Source organism: Orcinus orca, chromosome 3, assembly GCF_937001465.1.
Source record: "Orcinus orca chromosome 3, mOrcOrc1.1, whole genome shotgun sequence".
Taxonomy (NCBI): Eukaryota; Metazoa; Chordata; class Mammalia; order Artiodactyla; family Delphinidae; genus Orcinus; species Orcinus orca.
Genome location: NC_064561.1, coordinates 20,551,634 through 20,571,544, shown reverse-complemented (window position 1 = coordinate 20,571,544; position 19,911 = coordinate 20,551,634). Strand labels below are relative to the sequence as shown.

Genomic DNA, 19,911 nt, shown 5'->3' with positions numbered 1-19,911 from the left:
ATTGTTCAGATCACAATGGCTTGAACATAACCTGTTTGCAACGCTCTTGAAGGGGAAGGTGTTGTCACTGATTGTTTCTCCCAAATCCACAGAAGAGCACAGCTGAAAGAGGCAGAGGGTCCTGACCAATCCCAAGGAAGGGTTGTGGCAGAGGCTACCTTCACCAGCCCCTCACCCAGGCAAAGAGGAAGCACCCACCGGGAACCTCTGGTCTTACCTCTTCCCTCCAAGCTGCTTCCCCTCTGGGTGTCTGTGGCTATATGACAGACCAACAGAATCCCTATGTCATGGGTTTGTTCAAGGATCAGAAAGGATCAAGCTTGCAAAGCATTCTGTGAGAGGTTGTCTTTCCTCCTGGGGCTGGAGGCAGCAGACATAGACAGATTGGGATGCCCTCTGCCAGCTGGGAGCTCCTGGGTTACCAGGGAAATAGCCCTACCTTCTCTCAAGCCCATGAAGCTGGGAAAGTTCTAAGCACAAACAGCCCTGACACCAGTTTGTGGCTTCCAGAGAAATGAGAATGAAATAAGTGTAAAAAGAGTTAACAACACACCCTTTAAGCCAAGAAAAAAAAATACATCAGGAGGGACAGTCACAATTTTGTGGACTGAGAGGAGATGTGAGGGGCTGGGCCGTAGGGCCGTGAGGGAATGACAGTTGAGAGGGGTGAGGGTTCCCCTTCCCGGCCCCGGGAGATGGCGAGGAACGGAATAGGCTGTGTAGCAGCTGCTGGAGGCATTTCCCCCTGGCCAAAGCAGCTGCTCCTCCTCTGCCCGGCCCGGCCCCTGTATGGCGGCCATGTTGGTGGCAGGCTCCTAGCGGGACAGCGGCGTCTGCTTCAGGGACATGAGCACCGAGCGCAGGCGGGACACGTCTTTGCACTGCTTGCTGCTCTTGGGGTTGAAGTCACACAGCTGGGCCACCTTCTCCCACTCTGTGCCTGGGGTCTCCTCCTTGGATTCCTTCACAAAAGCCTCCTCAGATGCCCTGCAGGTGGAGATAGGACAGAGGTTTCATAGCTGTCTGCCTTTCCCCTTAATCAGTGATGCGCTGCTCCCACTGAGCAAGACTGCTTTGTCCAGCCTACTCTGGGGTCCTTTGTCTAGACGTCTCCTCCCCAGCCCCGGGCCTTCTGACCTCAGGCCCCCAGGAACAGCCTAGTTTGGTCCTACCTCAGGGCCTTTGTACTTTTGGTCACCTCTTCCCCCAGACATGTTCATGGCTTGTTGCTTCTTGTAATTCAGGTCTGAGTGCAGGCCTTACCTCCTCAGAAAGGTCTTCCCTTGCCACTGTAGCTCAAGTAGCCTCCTACCCCTGCCCCAGCACTGTCTGTCCATTACCTCTCTATCAAGAGTTCCCAAACTGGGGCTCCTGACACCTAAAGGCCCTTGGAGGAACTAATGCAGTATCTCAGCTATTTTCAACATTTCCAAAAACTAAGCAGGACATTGACTAACCACCTAGCTGAAGTCTCTGGTTCAGCATTGCCTCGGGGTTCTGTGGACCCTACAAGTGTTCTTTAGAAAAGAGCTGTGGTCAAAAATGTATAGAAGAATCAGTTAAAGAAGATCTTCAAAACAAGACTTGCAAAGCCTTTAATGTGCTTATGTGCACCACGAATGTGAGTACACGATGGATATAGAATCTGCCATATCCCAAGCATACTTGACTACAGAACTCTTTTTAGCCCCAAATGACTATTATCTCTTTGGCGCCACAGCCTGAGGAATGCTCCACTGGAGTCTTTGCCTTTGATTGGAATCAAATTAGGATGGAAACTGGTGGGTTTTTCATCAGAAGTTCTGGCTGACAGTTACAGAAGCCACTGATTAAAGAACAATGGGGAAACAAAGTATAATAAATGTAGTTTAGTGGACAAAACCTAAACATGGGAGTCATTAAGAGAAAAGCAATGAGGGATTCTGGGGTGGGGAGGGCTGGGTCTCTGTCCTGTTTCGCCAACAAGTGTCCCTAAAGCCCCTTTCTCCTTAGAAGCCCCCTGCATCTCAAGCAGGACCAGTTCTGCCACATGCCAGGCACTGACCGATGGCAGGGAGCTCTCCACGTGATCCCCACGGCTCAGGATGAGCCGGCCCCAGATCAGGTGACCCGGCCCCTCGCTAGTGATCTTGCTTCCCTGGTGTGTGCTTATTTCCTAACCTGGGAAGGGAGGATCAGTGCCTCCACCTTGCTGATCTGTCTCACTGGCCTGAGAATCAAACAACGTAGCAGGTGTGTGTAGGCTTGAGAAAATGTAAGGTGCTGTGTGACATTGGCTGACCAGTGGGGCTGAGGGGAGCGATCCTAGGAGCTCTCTCTTCTGGGTCAAGAGGCTTGCCTCTAACCTTGTTGCTCAAAGTGGGGTTCATGGTCCAGCAGCACCGGCATCACCATGGAGCTTGTTGCAAATGCAGAATCATGGCCTCACCTCAGTCCTTCTGAATCAGAATCTCCATTTTGACAAGAGGCCCTGGTGATTCATAGGCACATGGAAGACTGAGAAGCGCTGGTCTAGACTATTCCTCTCTTCAGGACTCCCTTGGGTGCTCCTTGGACCATTTCTTCGGGTGCAACAGGAGCACTGAACGCCCTGTGGTATTCCTCAGCGCCGATGCCCTTCTTCCATCCCCACTCTCCTGCTTGAAACCTCCCATGGCTCCCCGCTGCCTTCAGGATCAAGTCTGAGCTTTTTAACATCTCACGACAGGCTTTTTGCAACTGGCTCCAAACTGACCTTCTCTCCCCATTCCCACCGCTCCAGGCGCTGCAGGCCGCTAGATATTTCCCATCTCATCGCCTTTGCCCCAGCAGCTTTTCCCACCTAGGATGCCATTCCCTTCTCACCCTCCCCACCCAGCACACTCCTTCTCACACTTTAAGGGCCGGTGGACTCTGACCTCTGAAGCCTGCCTGGGCTCTCCCTGAGCCCACTGTGTCCTTGCATGTGGCTCTTATCACAACACACTCTTGATCATGAGCAACTTGGGGGGACAGACCATGTGTGTCTTACTCCTGTCTGACCAGAGACTGGCACTGGACAGATGGAAGAGTGGACGGAAGGAAGGAGTGGAAAGCTGTTATTCTGGTGTGTCCCATGATCTGTGAGAGAAGCGTTAGCCCAGACAGTGTCAGAGGCCTGCCAAGGGCGTATCCAGAGCAAGGAACAGCAAATATTTGGCACATACACACGTGGCGATCATCACACATTCATCACTGCATTATTTTCTTCGGCTTCACAATCCCCAGCACACTGTCCAGGCTGTCACTACCAGCCAGCGGGGCGGCATAAGAGGAAATCTCTGCCATCTCTGGTCTGGATCAGGCACAGGACCAACTAGACCTCAAAGCAGAAACACGTGAAAGGGAACCACTGGTGGTCTGGACAGGGGCTCATGACCAAATTCAGGCTGAAGTTCTAAGGAGGAGCAGTGCACTTGTGGGCAGGAGCGGGGAATGGCTGTGCATTCTTTATACCTCTAGCACCAGCCCTCAATGTTTGTTTGTTCAATAGAAGACTCACCCCACCTCCCCCCTCCAAGAGGCATCTCAAAAGGAGGGAGTTGGGCTGCTTTGCCCTTTGCCTCTCTCACCTGGGGATGGCCGGACATTCCTTTCTTTTCTTTGCCTGGATTTTAGCAAAGCTGTCTCAAAGATGCTCAATAAACATTTGCTGGAGGGATGGAGGTGAGGGTTGGTGCCTGTACCCACCCCTTGGGCTCACCTCCTGCTCTGATCATTGCCCCAGGCCCAGCCATACTCATTTATACCCCACAAGGGGGAGACTCAAGAAACTGCCAGCCACACACAGGCCCTTGCAGAGGAGCAAAGGAGACACGTACACGTAGCCGATGATATCAGCATCTGGCTGCTGGTAGAATGCTTTGTCGGCGATCCTTGAGGGAAGGGGGTTAGGTGGGGGAAGACGGGATGGCAAGATGGACAGACAGGCAGAGGGTTAAAGAGAAAGAGAGACAGCGTTAGTACCTCCAGTTGGAGACGTGTTAGGAAGCATAGTTCTGGAAGGCTCAGCAACTCTCCACAGTCCTGAGAGGAGAGCAGGGATCCTCCACCCACCCGAGTGGGTGGCCTTTTCTAAAACTCAGCCCTATCATATTAGTCCCCCTGTTTACAAACCTTCAGTGGCTCCCCACCGCCTGTGTCTGCCCGCCCCTCGCCTCCAAGGCCCTGCACATGGGAGCCCTCATTCCGGCCCTGTCTCCCGCCACTCACTGGTGCCCAAGCACAACGTCCTTTCTTTCGTATCATGCTGTTCCCTAGTCTAGAATACCCTCCCCCACCCCCTGCCCTCTTTCTCCTGGTGAACTCCTAGCCACCTTCCAAAGCCCAGGTCCCTAGACACAGAGGTCCCTCCGCCACCCACATCCCTTGCTTCCACAGCTTTCCTGCAGAGGGCCCTACTACTGAGTTCAGCTGTACCCGTGTGTTTCCCTCCTCTGCTCTTTGAGGACACAGACTGCGTCCTTCTCAGCTCGGCCTCCGCAGTGCCCGGCCCAGGGCCTGGCATGCAGCAGCTTCCAGCTGATGGCTTCCCAGAGCCAGCCTTTTCCTTTCTGGCAAGTCTTGTACCTTGAAGTGCACAGCCTCAGAGGTAGGGGCTGCTGGCAGTCTCTAGTCTGAGACCATTTCTGCAAGGTATTCTCCGGTGGGCCTCTGCTATCTTTCCTGACCAACATCTGTCCCCCTTCTTCCAGGAAGGGCATCCTGATTGTCCTTTGAAGCATCAGCTGCCCCCACTCAGTCCCTGTGGTTTGGGTGGGACCGGACCCCATGCACAACCCAAGTAATGGGACTATCGACCAAGCTGGGTCTACGGGAGAGTCCCTCCCCCGAGACAATCACTGGGCCTGGGGTGGGCACGTGACCCACACCAGACCAATGAAGGTCAGGTAGAGGACTTCAGCTAGAGCTGTTGGGAGCAAGAGGCTTATTTTCACTGAAGTTGCCAAGAAAATCGAGCAGAAGCCTGGAGCTGCTAGTGGCCACCTTTGCCCCCATCCCAGGGGTGTGTGCCCAAGAGTGAAGGCCACGTAGGGGAAAGCAGACCGAGAGACAGTAAAAGTGAGCACTGACGAACTTTGTTTCAGTGCCTGAGTCCACTGGGTCTGCAGCCCTTACTCCTGGCCTTTCCAGTTATATAGGCCACTAACTTCCCTTTATTCTTTAGCCACTTCTGGGTCGAAGCATTATCATTTCTATAAGCAATAAAATCCTGCACACGGCTTGGTTCTTCCCTTCCTGCCAGGCCTGTGTTCTCTGTCATGATAACCATGGCCACAGGCGGCCCAGGTCGAGCTGTTGGCCACTGGGCTCCAGGATGGCCTGGCTTACATCCCACTGGGTCCCAGGACCTCGTCTGCTTACTGGCAGACTCACTTTTGTCTGTCGTGGTGAGGAGGTCAGAGCTTAACGGCATACCAGCTCTGCAGAGCTCAGCGCGCTGAGTTCCACAGGCCACTGAGGAAACATCATCGTGGGTTCGGCTTCTCCTTCCTCCGCGTTCTTGCCACCAAATCACCCATCCTCAAGACAGTCCCCCCACCATAGTTCCTCTCATTGTCCCCATAGGTCCTCTCATGTCCCCATCAGTCCTCTCATGTCACCATAGGTCCTCTTATGTCCCCATAACTCCTCATATTCCTGTAGGTCCTCTCACGTCCCCATAGGTCCTCTCATGTCCCCATAGGCCCTCTCATGTCCCCATCAGTCCTCTCATGTCACCATAGGTCCTCTTATGTCCCCATAGCTCCTCATATCCCTGTAGGTCCTCTCACGTCCCCATAGGTCCTCTCATGCCCCATAGGTCCTCTCATGCCCCATAGGTCCTCTCGTGTCCCCATAGGTCCTCTTATGTCCCCAATAGCTCCTCATATCCCTGTAGGTCCTCTCATGTCCCCATAGGTCCTCTCATGTCCCCATAGCTCCTCATATCCCTGTAGGTCCTCTCATGTCCCCATAGTTCCCTCATGACCCTACAGTCCCCTCGCACCCTCACAGCTCCTCTCACCGGTTGTTGATCTTGTTCCTCTCAACTTGTTCACTCTGGCGCTGGTTCCATTCCTCCAGGTCCTTCTTGGCCTTCTCCCGCCACTCCTGTTCCATCACTTTGGAGGCAGCATCTGCAACCCACAACAGGTGAATGAACAGCAGCTTTCCAGGAGGGATGTGAGGCACAGCTGGCTGTGCTTCTGGCTGCTGCTTCTCCCCTCGGCCCCGGCAGGCAGCCCTGGGTCCATCCTCAGCCAATCCCACATTAAGGTGGGGCAGGGCCCCATATAGCCTAAGGCTTCCCCACCCGACCGTGTCCCAGAGAGCCAACCCCGTGGGGAGCCCGGGGCCAGGGGGACCAGCCCAGCTTGCACACTCAGCCCTGCCCTCACCCAGCTCTTGCAGCCGTTTCCGCTGCTCCTCTCTCCATTTGCGGATGCTCTCGGGTTCCTGCGTCAGCCTGTCGACCTGGGCAATTGCAGCATAGCCATCAGCTGGACCATTAGCCTCCTAGGACACAAACACACGGCAGTGTACCCAGCCTGTCCACCTGCCCCTCTGTGTCTGGCGCCTGAGTACCAGGACACCCCCTCACATCTCAAACCACCTCATACCCACTGTCTCCTGGGACTGTACCCTGCCTTTGCACTTGCTGTGCCCTCTGCCAGTAATTCTGCTCCTTGTGTGACCGTGGGCAAGTTACTCAACCTCTCTGTGCCTCACTTTCCTCATCATAAAATGGGCTACAAAATAGCACCCACCCCACAGGGTTAATATGAGGATGAAATGAGTTAAAAAAGTGTAAAGAACTTCAAACGCTTCTTGGCACTCAGAGAGTTCCCTGTGTTTCTATCATTAAAGCCCTGCCCTATTAGTTTTATTTACCAAATAACACAGTCCCAAATGGCCTCACTTTATAATATGCTTACTTGTCCATTGTCTGTCTCCTCCATCAGAATGTCACCCTTGTGGCAACAGGGACCTTGCCTGTCCTGTTCACTGCTGTGTCCCCAGCACCTAGCACAGTGCCTGGCATGTAGCAGGTACTCAATAACTATTTGCTGAGTGAACGAGCAGCCCTGAGATAGGCAGGGTGGCCATGGCTACGACTGTACAGTGATGAAAAACTCAGACTCTGCAGCTGGACCATCTGGGTTCAAATCCCACCTCTACTGCCTGCTATATATGTGTGTAGCCCAGGCAAGTTGCTCAACCTTGCCTGGCCTCAGTTTTCTCATCTGAAGTGAGAATAGTAATAAAATTACCTCTACGAGCTAGTTGTGAGGATTTGATGCAACAATATTTATAAGACATTTACAAGAGTGCCTGGCATGGAGTGATGGCTCAGTAAATGGTAGCTAGAATTATTATTATTATTAATTCCCATTTTATAGGGGAGGAAACTGAGGCCAGGAGAGATGGCACAACACAGTGGCAGAAGCAGGGCCAGAGTCCAGTCCTCTGGCTCCCAAGCCAGGGCTCTGCCCAGTTCTCCACACCACCTGCCAGGGTGGTGACTTGAAGCATTGCAGGCTGAGAGCTCAGCCCAGCAAGGATGGGGCTCCCCTCTGGTCTCGCAAAGCTGGAGACTTTATGATCCAGCCCCATCTCCTGGCACGCCCACTCTGGTGCTCTGTCCGCCCCGTGCATTCCTGTCTGCACACATCCCACACGCCCATGCTGCCCGCTTTCGTCTCCTTTGTGCTTTTCGCCTTCAGTTGTCTTCCCTCCTTTCTCTGGCTGATGAAATCTTATTCCACCCCACAAGTTTCCAGCTCAGAGGTCACCAGCTCTGGGATATTTCCCAGCCCCAAAACAGATTTCACACCCTGTCCTCTCTGTGCTTCTTGTCACACCCTCACCTTCTACTGCAGGTGTCTCCCCACTGGACCGTGAGCTCCCAGTGGGCAGGACAGGACCTTGTTTATAGCCTCTGAACTCCTGTCCCATCTTTTTATTGCTCCCTGTGCTCCTCCTGCAAGCACTCATTAAAACTGTCACGAGTACCAGCGTATCTTCTCCCCACCCAACAACATCTGTCCAGTGGTGCCTGCTGTGGGCATACAGCTGGTGCTCAGTAAGCAGTGGCCATGTGGATGAAGATCCCCCCCGGGGCCAGCATGTGCCCGGTTCAGAAGAAGGGCTGGGTAAGCGTCTGCCCAAGGGACTGTGAGCAGCAGGGCGAAGGAGCACGCAGATGGAACATCAGGGCTGCATCTCCAGCTGTCTTTGGGGAGAAGGAAGGGCAGGCCCAGGGCGGAGAGGTGCAGCCTGGCTCCTTGGATCAGGCCCACCCTTGGGTGGGGCAGTTGGGGCGCTGTCCTTATTCCTCTTTCCTGCCCAGCATTACACTTCAACTGAGAGAGTCTCTCAAGACATCTCGAGGGGCCTTTCCAGGGCCCTAATCTGGACAACACGAGTTGATCACGGATGTACCTTTCCAGTTCTGGGAACAGCCCTGTCCTGAGGCTAGGCTACCAGGACCTCTGCCCAATCCTATAGACTGTCCCATCTGCAGACAAATGCAGTTACTTTTACTTTCTATGTGTTTATCCAGGTGCTACATTTTATTTCTTCTTGGCATTCAGGATATCTTAAAAGCCTGGTTTGTTAACATGTTTACTATCTGCCCACCGCACCCCACCCTACCCCGCCCCCCAGTAAGGGAATTCCATGAGGACAGAGACTGCCTGTCTCTTTATAGTATGTAGAACATGGAGGGCCTGGCTGTAGGAGGATTTCAAGAACATTACTTGAATGAATTAACAGATGTTCAGGCTTGGGGTCAGGGATGAACGAGACAGCCCTTCATCCGGGAGCTTGCAGAGGGAGTCCCTCACAAATGAGGACCATAGCTGGGGTACATGCATAACACGGGTCATGAAAAGAGTGGGGACAAGGGAGGGCATGACCTTTCTAGCCTGGGAGCAGAGTAGGCTGGGAAGAGATAGGGAAAGGGCATTTCAGACCAAGAGCTGGCCGCTTAAGGACCACATGAGGCCGGTGCCTTTGCAAACATCTGAGTACAGAGATGCTACCAGGTGTGGAGCAGATGGGGTGGGAGAGGTGGGCTGGAGGGGGTCCTCTGGGTAAAAGTCATCCCATGGTGTCCTTCAGGACCCACCATCTCCATCAAGACTGCCCCAAAATTAAGACTCACAGGTTACAGCGTTTTAAAACTGGCAGAGAACTTGCAATTAAACGGTTCCCTTTGGTCTTTACAACCCTACATGGTGGGTTTCATTATCTTTGTTTTACAGGTAGGAAAAGTCTAGCTCCGAAGTCCCAGGGTCACCTGGCCAGGAACTGGCAGGGCCAGAATTCAAACTGAATTCCTGGGTGTCACACATAGCCACACGTGTGTCCATACATAGCCAATAGGGACCAAAGTTACTTCTGTGTCACGTGATTTTGGTCTCCCTGATAAGTCTACCATCCCAAGATTAGAGACTGCACCCCCTCCTCCCACTGCCCCACGCCCCATTCCCCGTCTGTCTCTCTCACACCCACACACGCACCCCACTTGGCTCACTCAGTGGCTAGGTCAGGGATTTAGAAGCAGCTTCCAGGGCTACAGAGCACTTTTCTCAACAGACCTGCGGAGGCAGCAGTGCAGGGCTTCTAATCCCAATTTCACAAAGGAGAAATCCAGCTCAGGGCAGTAACTAGTCCAAAGCCGTCCGGCTGGGAAAAGCCAGAAATGAAGCGCAGGTTGTCTGACTCCATCCAAACTCCTCTGCCGCAGCCCGCCACAGCGCCCCGCGTAGGAGCAGTCTGGGTGTAGGAGCAGCTTGAGAGTCCCTGGGGCTTCTCTGGGGCGGGGGGGGGCGCAGAGCCTAGAGCAGCTGCACTGCACATCCAGGGGCACTGCTCAGTGTGGTCCAAGCATGCTGTGCCCCGGCCCTGGGCACAAAGCCTGGCCAAGCTGGGCCTGCGTCCTCCACCAGCACGGCCTAGTAACAGGCTCTGGCTGGGAGCTGTGCCCGCCCCCCCAACCCGCGTCCCTTCCGCCTGCGGGCACAGCAGCCCTGCACCCATGGTCTCTTCAGGTTCCCCCAGCACACCCTTCTCTGCAGCAGGTGCCAGGCTCCAGGCAAGCCCCAGAATGCGTATCTTATCCTCTGTGCCTTTGCACATGCTGTCCCCCTAGCCAGGACCACCCACATGCCCCTGGGCAGCCTGGAACCCACTTAAAACATCCGTCCCTGTCACACTCTCTGACTTCAGTGCAGCGTCTGGCGCCTGAGCCTGGTTCAGGTCCCAGCTCTTCCCTGCTGTGCAACCAGAGCTATTAAACCTCCCTGTGCCTCCTCCTCCTCATCTGTAAAATGGGGATAATGACAGAACCTACATCGTAGGGGTGTTGAGAGGATGAAATGAGTTAATCCACATAAAGTTTTTGGGTGGTGCCTGACGCATAGTAAGAACTCTTGAGACCAGCCCCACACCCAAGCCCTTGCCATCCTGCATGACTTTCAGGTCTCTGTCCTTTGAGCTCTTCGAGGACAAACATCCATGGGATTTGCCTCTACATCTGAGGCCCTGAGCACAGCGCATGGCACTCAGAATGCGAGTTGACTAAATGAAGGAATGAGGGGCTGCCTGCAAAGCGATGTGGAGGGCACGGGGACACAGCATCAGAGCGACTGGGCTTTAAGTCCCCTCCTGCGACTCACTGGATGCGCGACCTTTAAGAAGTCCCTTCCCTGCGCTCCTTAGGTTTCGTCACCTGTCAAATGGGAGTGACAACATCCCACTCGGGGTGCAAAATGGGGCCTGAATGCGATAACTGCCCTGTGACCCCTGTAGCCTGTAGTGGACATGCACATGCACATGCATGGGTGGCAGAGCTGCAGGGCTCACCATTGCCCGTGGCATGCCCCCAGCAGACTGGCTTGCGCTGTACCATCACCACAACCAGGAAGAACACAGTGGTGCTGCCAGCAGACAAGGCCCTGAGAAGCTATTTGCTGACTCCCCTTCTCCAGCTGCTCTGGACTTATTTTCCTGCCCTGCCCCTGCCAGTGAGCAGTGAGGTCGGGAGGGCCACAGCCGGGCTCCTCTTTAATCACTTGACTGTCGCAGTGAGGAAATCGGGTCAGCCGCCAGGGGGGCTGGCAGCCCAGGAGGGCTCACCAGGGGCTACAGGAATGCTCTGAGTCCCTCCCAAGCTCGAAAGGGAAGAGGTCAGGCAGGAATGTCCTGTGGACCAAAAGGCCACAGGCTACAGTCAGGGCCAGGCTTTCTCAGCCCAGCTCCCCAGCACTCCTCTCCCGAGGCACCCCTCCGCTGGACACTGGATACCACCACAAGGGCTTCCGGGGGGCCATGCTGGCCGAGCATGTACTGTGACTCCAGGGACAGCCAGGAGGATGAGGCATAACCAATCTGTGGGATTGACCAGCTAAAGCTAAGCTGAGCTGAGCTGTTGATTCCTCTAAGTAGCTCAACGGGGATGCAGGCTTATCCTTAGGCCTTGTTGGGGACCAGGTTCACAGTTGGACCCCCTAGTGGCCCATAGCCTTCCAGAAAAGATTAAGAAAGGTAGCAGGAAAGTTCTGCCCAGGACCCTTGAAAGCCTGGGGTGCACAAGCCAGACCCTGCTCTATGCTCCATCCTAAGAAAAGTCTGCAGGGGCTTCCCACCCGCCAGCCAGGGGCTGTGGCCTGCCTGCTCCAGCAACAAGGGGATGGTACAAAGGGCACCAGATCAGGGGCAGGAGATCTAGATGAACCTGAACTTGGCCACTAAGCTTCTGAGTGACTCGCCTCATCTGTGACCCCTCCCCTGCCTGTTAGGATGCTAACGTGGCACAGATGTGAAATGAGTTACAGATAAACATAGCTGGGGTTATTCTTGGTAGCAGGGAGAATAAGAGTTCCCACCGAGATTGTGGATGAGGCCCAGGGTTTCTCAGATCCATTAAATACAAAGCGAGGCCTGGGGCAGGGAGGGAGAAGGCCTCAAGATCCTAATGTATAGAAAGGGAAAATTATCCTGCTCATGGTGTTCTAGGTACTTCTCCGGTCCCAAGTGTATCTCCAGCTCCAGGGCCACTTTAGGACACAGACCTTTTGGGTCAGGCCACGTCCTTTTGAGTGTGCCCAGGACAGGAGCAGCCTGAGTCTCAATGCTCTGCCAAACTGTACCGGCGTCAATGCTGCTTATTTGGTGCTCTCAGGCCCAGGGAGACACGAAGCCCTTAAAGTCCTAGAGACTGACTTTTCTAGCTTGCTGGTAGTTGAGTAATTTTCCAGAAATGGGACTTGGCCAGTTGCCCTGTGTAAGGTACCAGCCCATCTCTCTTACATAAGAAAGTATTGTTTGTTCTCCCTGAGGATTTAGGAGGCCAGCTCCTCAACGAAGCAGAGCTCAGGAGATCCTGCAGCTGCAGCCCCAGCAGTCAAGGGTCTTTGAGCCAGTCCAGTGGGAATTAAAGTTTATCCAGTGAAGGTTTTGCCCCCACCCAGGTATCTGCAGGTTGGGGGTAAAGACTGTTGCATCTGTGGGGTCCTGGGGATGCTATTTGTGGTCCAAGTTCTTTAAGTACTTTCAAAATGAACTGTGTATGTATGAAGGGAGGGGGGTTAAGTGAGTGCGGAGAGAAGCAGTATTTAACTAGAAATATCTTTACTAGCTGTTTTTTTTTGGGGGGGTAAGTGTGTGCGCATGTGTGTTATAGGATCACTACAAAGAATTTTAAGACAATCCAGTGAAAGTGAAAGCCCTTTCCTTATCCCCCCTTCTCCCGCAAGCTCGGGGCTAACCACTGTTAACAGTTGGTACACATCCTTTCAGATCTTTCATGAAAACATATTTCTAAAATAAAAAACAGGACCATACTGTGCATATTATTCTGCAAGCTGCTTTTCCATTTACTATATTATAGGCATCTTTTCATGTCAATACAGAAAGCTCTGACTGCTCTTTTTAACAACAGAATGGTTTTACAATTTACCTACCCAGGCCCTCAATACTAGGCACTTAGGTTGTTTCCAGTTTGTCTGCTATTATAAATAATCCTGCAAAGAGTCTGGGTGTCCTTGTCCAGCTATTTCCTTTGGGAAAATTCTGAGAAGTGGAATCTCTGGGTCCAAGGCTCACCCAGTTAAAATGCTCAGACATGGTGCAGATGACCACTGGCTTCAGCCTCCCACCAATGGCACACACGTGTGCAGGGCCCTGTGTTTCCTTTAGCCCATGCCACTGCAGGCCACTTAATCTCTCCCTCTGGAAGCTGGACATCATCACGGGCAACCTGAGGCAACACCCCATTGATCCCTGTGGTCCTTATTCTTCATCCCCTTCTCCTACATGACCAAAAGAACCACATCAAAATCTTTCTTGATGTTCTCATCCCAATGAACAGAACTTGAATCCCTAATCCTACCCATGATGGGGGCCAAAAGTTACTGAGACCCAGGCCGTCGGTCCCTTCCCCTGCTACAACAGAATCTTGCTTACCTGATACACATCTCCATTGACTGTGGTCCCCATGTCCTCAGAACCCGCTGGAAAGAGAACAGAAGACAGCATCACTCATTGCTCAGCTTATAGCAAGCAGGGTCTTACATTAGCCCCCGAAGCAACCTCTGTATATGTCCATGTGCATATTGACTCCCCGCCCTACACGCACACATAATGGATATGCAAATAACCTGGGCTCAATCCTTGACTGTGCACAAAGCCTTCTCACAGCCATATGACCTCTGATTTTCACCATAGCCTTGTGACAAAGCTGTTATCAACCCATTTTACAGATTCTCAAATTGAGGCTCAGAGAGGCTACGTGATTGCCCAAGGTCACCCAGCCAATAATAGGTCCTCACATACCCAAAACTGATTTCCCCTCAGCCACGGCTGGGAATGGCCCAACTGTCTGTGGAGCTTGTGCCTGGTGAACAGGCAGAGGCTCTGGAGGCTCAGGGCAGGGTCTGCGAGGGCTCAGGAAGAGGGGCCTGCAGGTCTCTGCCTGTCCCTGTGGTGCCTTGAGCAATGGCTCCACCTCGGAGAGCAGGAATCACTGCCCCCACCAGGCAGCACCTGGCCTACTTTTCCTCCTCCTGCCCCTCCCAGAAGGAGTCGATTTTGCCCTCACCTAAACAGTGACTCCTCCCGGTCCCTTTCCCTGACATCTGGTTAGTCACAAATTCCTGTGGCTTCTGCTGCAACAAGAATCCTCAAAGTTGCCCTCCGCCCTCTGCCCCCAGCCTGGCCCACCTGTACAACTACTTTGGCCTGTCTGTCCCGCTAGTGGCAAGCACCTGGACGGGCACGCCTGTGTCCATTAACCTCACCGCTGTCTTCCCCAGAGCCGTGCACAGTACCTGTGACTTAGGACACGCTCAGAAACTAATTGTTGAATAAGCAAATGAATCAGTGCATTAAAGAAAGAAGGAATAAATGGTTTTTGTCCACTCACTGGCCTCCCTGCCTCCATCTTCACCCTCTCCCAAACCTCTTTCAAACCAGCTGCCAAGGTTGACGTTTTGAAAAGCATACACTTACCTATGTCACTCCTCTAATTAAAAATATAATGAACACAAACCAAAAGGAAATCCACTTCCCGTGGACCATGGTGGCCGATAGGGCCTGCTCCTTCCTTGGGGCCTTGGCAGGTGCTGTCCCCTCTCCCTAGAAAGCTCTCCTGCCCATTTCTATGTGGACTGCTGCCTCACGCCCTTCAGCTGCTGCTCAAACACTGCCTTATTAGAGGCCTTCCCTGACCACCCCTGACATTCATCCCCCAGCACCCCTACCTCCTCCCCTGGGCAGTTATTTTCTCCGTAGCACCTACCACAGCCTGCTATGTTTATTTTTGTATGTGCTTATCTGTCTTCCCCACTTGAATGCCCTCTGGGAGGGCAGAGACTTTGTTTTGTCCACTGCTGGGATCCAGCACCTAGAACAGTGCCTGACACATAATAGGAGCCCAATAAATATTTGTTGAATGAGTACATTGAACTTTGGCCCATAGCTCATGAGGATCTTTACAATCTGGCCCTGCCCATTTTTCCTGCCTCACTTCCCACCAGTCCCTCCCACAAACCCTATTCTGGTTTCCTCCTTCCCCAAACACACTATGCCGCATCCCACACCTTTCTTCCTGCTTCCCTCACTAAAGAATGTTCTTTGGGATCCAGTTGTTTTCCAAGGCCCAGCTCACAAGTCATCCCCTCTGGGAAGCCCTCTACTACTTCCCCTACTTCCCTGGGTGCTGATGGAAGGTCTCAACTCTGGGCTATCCCAGAATATCGTACAGAACCCCCCACGCTCTTATGCGATTACTGTGACCTCCCACGGGTCATTCACTCCCTTATAAGGCTCTGTACCCCATTCAGCTCCTAAGGGTGAGCAGTTTTGGCTAAATGGAAGCTGAATTGCTCTTTGGGGGCCCACTGTTATCTACAAGGCCTGAGGACTCTCAGAAACTGCAGTGCCTCTTAGCCAAGACCCACAGGAGGCTGCACGAGATCACCGCAGATGGACAAGTACACTTTACCAGCCAGGTAGAGCTGTGAGTAATAGTGACAGTGTTTTCAGCTTGGGGACTGAAGAGAAGGATACTTAATGCCATGGAAATAATGCCCAGCTGATATAGATTATAATCAACTTTGTTTGCACAGCCAAACATTGATTGATTTTGACCAACAGTTGTCAGCCACCCTCCCTACTCATTCAGATGGGGTTTCTCCTGCATGGGTGGCCTGGCCCCTAAATTAGTGGCAGCATCTTCTGCAAAGTGGCAGCATCTTCTGCAAAGTGGCTTCTTCTCCTGGGGCATCTCCTCTACCAGGGCCTTACGTTACCAGGGTCCATTCACGATGATGCTGGTCTGTGCACCTGGCATTTCTGGAGGGGAAGTTGCGGCCCTGCCTCCCCGACCAGTCCCAGCCTCAGGCTCCTTGTCCACAGGCGCCCACCCTGGCCTTCAGAAAGTCTCTGTGCCCCAGTCTCTCAGTCCCATGAGTGTTCCCCTGGAATGAGGCTTAACCTCTTTGGGAATCCACACATACCCACACACAGAATTAAAAGTCTCTGTCCCCACAATGAGTACTCCACGGCACGTTGATAATCACGTGTCCACAGTCCGAAGCCGGCAGAACCGGAGTACGGCAGATACGAGTCCCAAGGATAACCCTGTGGGTGTTGCTTCTCTCAGATCCCTGACCCCTTTTGGAACAGGGGCAGACAAGGGTCCAGAACATTCCTGGGAGGTTACTGAGGCCCATCAGGGGAAATGGGCTTGCCAGGAAATGACTGGGCAAGTCGGGGTCAGAGCCAGGTGGAGTGCTTAGAAATCTGGGTGTGAAAATGTACACACCTCCTGGGCCCTACCCAAGGCTGATGAATGGAAACAAAGTATCCATTGCTCAGGCTGGCCGTAGTTCCAGCCCCAGAGGAGAGACTCAAAGTGGCTCAGGCTCAGGCCTACACTAAACAGTTTCCCTGGGAGCCCAACGTCAGTGCACTCAGCACAGGGGCATCAATTAAGAGACGAGACTCATTGGTGATGAGTGGTGCTGGCTGCGGGAGCTTCCACCCAGCTCCCAGCAGCCCAAGGCACATTTTCCGCACCTCATTTGGGCTTCTGGCACTCATCACTGGTCTCGGGGGATTACTTGCTCATCACCGTCTAGGCCTAGGAGGATCAAATCAATTCCATCCTATCTGGCCACCTATTGAGCCGCCATCCCATAACCCCTCCCGGATCCCCATGCCCCACTCAGCAGAGCAGCTGAGCATTTGCAGCTTTACTGGTTGTGAGTCTGGGAGACCCTCAGAGGGCCACGTCCCCGCTTCTCTCCCTGCCACCTCAGGTCTGGGGCCAATCTGTGCACCACCCCTGCCGGAGAAGGAACCTCCCATCCAGGCTGTAAACCCCTGGAGCCCCATTGTCCTGGGAGAGGTCACAGCCTGCTCAACCCCCAGCCACCTCTGCGGCCCTCTGCCTGACTTCTACCTGCTTCTCTCTTAGGTGGTTCTGACACTGGCTCTCCCAGCAGGGCCTCTCCCAGGCCAACCCGACTGGGGAAGTTGGTGGTCTCAAGGGGAAGATGTGGACAAATGAATACCGGTACATGAACGTGGGCTCACATTTCCTAGGAATTCCCTGGGATGTGTGAGGGTCCCGCTGAAGTGCTAGGAGCTGCTGCTTCTTCAGAAGTCCTCCACTGCTGGCTTGGTTGGGTAGCAAAAGACCCCCCTCCCTACCTCTACATCTCATCACCTCCCAGGGTGACTGCCACAGCATTTGAAAGAGCATGGAGCCCACAGTTGAGAAGCCTGGGATCAAGTCCCAGATCTGTCACTCATGGCTGTGTGACTTTGGGCAAGATATTCAGGCTCTCTGGGCCTCCAGTTTCTTATATGTTACAAAAGGCTTGTTATGTTTCTCATACCAAGAGGATACAGAGATGCTTCAAGCTCCTCAAGCCACAGGAACTGTCTTATCCATATCTGTATCCCCACTGGGCCTGGCACACAGTAGGTGCTCAGTAAATGCTGAATGAATACAAACATGACTAAAAGGATCCTTACTTGTAAACATTTTTTTAAAATATGTAAGGTACCACTTATTCCAACAGGCCCATAAACTCCTACCAAAACGACAACATTAACAAGAAGCAAGCGCTGTTTTGGAGGTACCCATGAAAGTGATATCTACTCTTTTACTAGATACGTTAAGAAATTGCCCTTTCAGGCAGAGCCAGAGCAGGAACATTGTTGATAAACACAGTACTGCAAGGACCAGGCCCCAAATCCTGAGTCCTGGACCTCCTTTGGAAAACCATTGAGCTACAAACCCCAGGAGGACAGGACCACATCTGACTGAAGCCCTCTGTGCTCCTGCCCCCACCCTGGTGTCAAACTCAGAGCCTGGCATATGGAAGACAGTGTGGTCAGGTGGAAAGGGTTAGAGTTAGAGAGAAATGATTTAGAGTCCTCACTCTGCCACTTGCTAGTTGTTTCAGTAGTGTACCTTTTGAGCCTCGGTTTTGCCATCTCTGAAATGGGTTTAATAATGCATATGAAATGATTAAATGTAAGAAAAGTGCCTAGACCAGTGACTGCAGGATGGCAGGTGTTCCCCAGGGAAGGTCTGTGAGTTCTTGGAGCACCCAGCATCCCCTGCTTTCCCAGCTGTTAGGAGGGAGCTACTTCTGAGGAGCAGGGAGATCTGGGGTTCTGCCCACACCTGCAGGGCTCGGCCTGGGGCAGCCAGCCTACTGGGAAGCTCAAGCCTGAGCTGTGTTGGATTCCAGAGCCAGGCAATAGTGGAGTTGGCTTGGGGATGAAATGTCATGACGAATTTCTGTCCTGGGAGCCACCAGATCCACAGCCCCAGGCAAGGCCTCAGATGGGGATCTCCAAAAGATCCCCCCGTCCCCGCCGCATCTCCTCCAGGTCCCGGTCAGGTACACACTAGCCCCAGGCCTGCTCCTGGCTGGCCATAGCAGGCCCTGTTCACTCCACCCGGTACCCCGGGTGCGAGCCCCAGGTACCCCAACCCCCAGGCCACCAGGCTGACTCACCCCCATTCGCGGGTCCCGGCTGCGTGAGGGCCGCCTGGCTGCCAGCAGGTGCCCCGAAGCCCTCGTCATTCTCTATGCCCGCGATTTCACTCTCCTGCTGGGCCAGGAAGGCAGCCGCCGGGTCCTCCTCGGGCGCCTCGGGGGCCCCGCTCTCCGTCGACGAGAAGAAGCCAAAGTCATCAGCCATTTTCCCCACGTCTCTCTGAAGCGTCCGCCTGCCGCTCGGCTGTGCCCGGCGCGTGCCCCGCCCTGCGCCCGGCGGCCGCGACACTGTCACCCGAGCCGCCCGGGGAAGCCGGCCTCGGCGGGGACAGGCTCGGCGCGGCGGCCCCGCACTTTCTTTCCGCCACCGGGCCCGGCTCGCCTGTCACTGCGGCTGCAGGCGGGAGGAGCCGGGACGGGAATGCGGTGATGTCACCGGCCGAGGGAGGAGGCCCGCAGGACGGCCGGAGGTCGCCTCACAGCGGCCACAGGAGGGCGGCAGCAGGACGGCGGCGCAGCCCGAGGGGCCCAGAGGCCCGGGCCGCGCTCCCCGCTCCGGGCCAGCAGCACGCATTTCCAGGACACCAGGACAGGGCGCAGCTGCCGCAGGGTCTAGAGGCGAAGCGGACTGCAGAAAGTGACCATAGCGTGTACAGGGCCACCGCAGGTTGGCAGCCCGGACTTCGGGAGCACCGAGGGGGTGGTCGCTGCGCAACCTGGCTCCTGATTCATTCTGCAAAAGTTTCTTCTCCTAAGCTAGGCGGGTATTATGAAGCCCATTATCATGAGCCTTGGAGAAATGACAGTAAGTTCCACGGCTTTACTGCATCTTTCCTGCAAGTCCAGGGCCTTTCCCGCAAGGCCGTGTTGCTTCCGTGCATTTCTTCAGCACTTCCTTTCATTCGGTGAGGCTTCAGCTCAGACCGCCAGAGTTTGTGTGTCCTGACTGGGTCCCTACTTGGAATCTGGGTCCCTTAAATGTCCCTTAAGTATGAACCAGCTTGGGAAAGGCAGACCTAATTTATCCAGGCAGCCTGCCGTTCAGTCACCCTGAATAAACAGTCTCCAAAATACAGTAAAACCGAGCCTTGGCGATGGGGAGATTACAACCTAAGAGGCCTACAGATGGGAAATGGCCAGACAGCACAGCGTAAAAGGCGCTCTGACATTTAAACACAGGGTATTGGGGGGCCCGGAGAACCACCATTGGATCTGGGCTTTGGGATTTTCTCTTTCTAATTTGAAACCTGAAAGTCAACTATAACCTGGAAAAGAGAAAGGAAAGATGTGCTGCAAACTGGGGGTTCCCTTGGGGGTGGGGAGCAGAAGGCTAGACCGAAGGGCAATTTCAGTTTTGCACAGTAATACTTTGATGTAGTTTTCACTG

General features: G+C 53.8%; 1 protein-coding gene across 3 annotated transcripts; it reads right to left on the bottom strand.

The window, feature by feature from the left end:
• Positions 1 to 536: 536 nt before the first annotated feature.
• On the bottom strand, positions 537 to 18,941 carry CLTB (clathrin light chain B). Of its 3 annotated transcripts, none has more exons than XM_033414906.1 (6): positions 18,543 to 18,941; positions 13,471 to 13,517; positions 6,399 to 6,516; positions 6,026 to 6,137; positions 3,840 to 3,893; positions 537 to 987 (listed from the first exon to the last, which is right to left on the bottom strand). In XM_033414906.1, exons 1-6 carry the CDS (start codon positions 18,727 to 18,729, stop codon positions 816 to 818), a joined length of 690 nt encoding a protein of 229 aa, XP_033270797.1. In that variant the 5' UTR covers positions 18,730 to 18,941; the 3' UTR covers positions 537 to 815. The 3 variants fall into 3 exon arrangements, with proteins under 3 accessions (XP_033270797.1, XP_033270798.1, XP_004284884.1); XM_033414907.2 differs by having other exon boundaries at positions 6,399 to 6,474; positions 18,543 to 18,916; XM_004284836.2 differs by lacking the exon at positions 3,840 to 3,893.
• Positions 18,942 to 19,911: the final 970 nt, after the last annotated feature.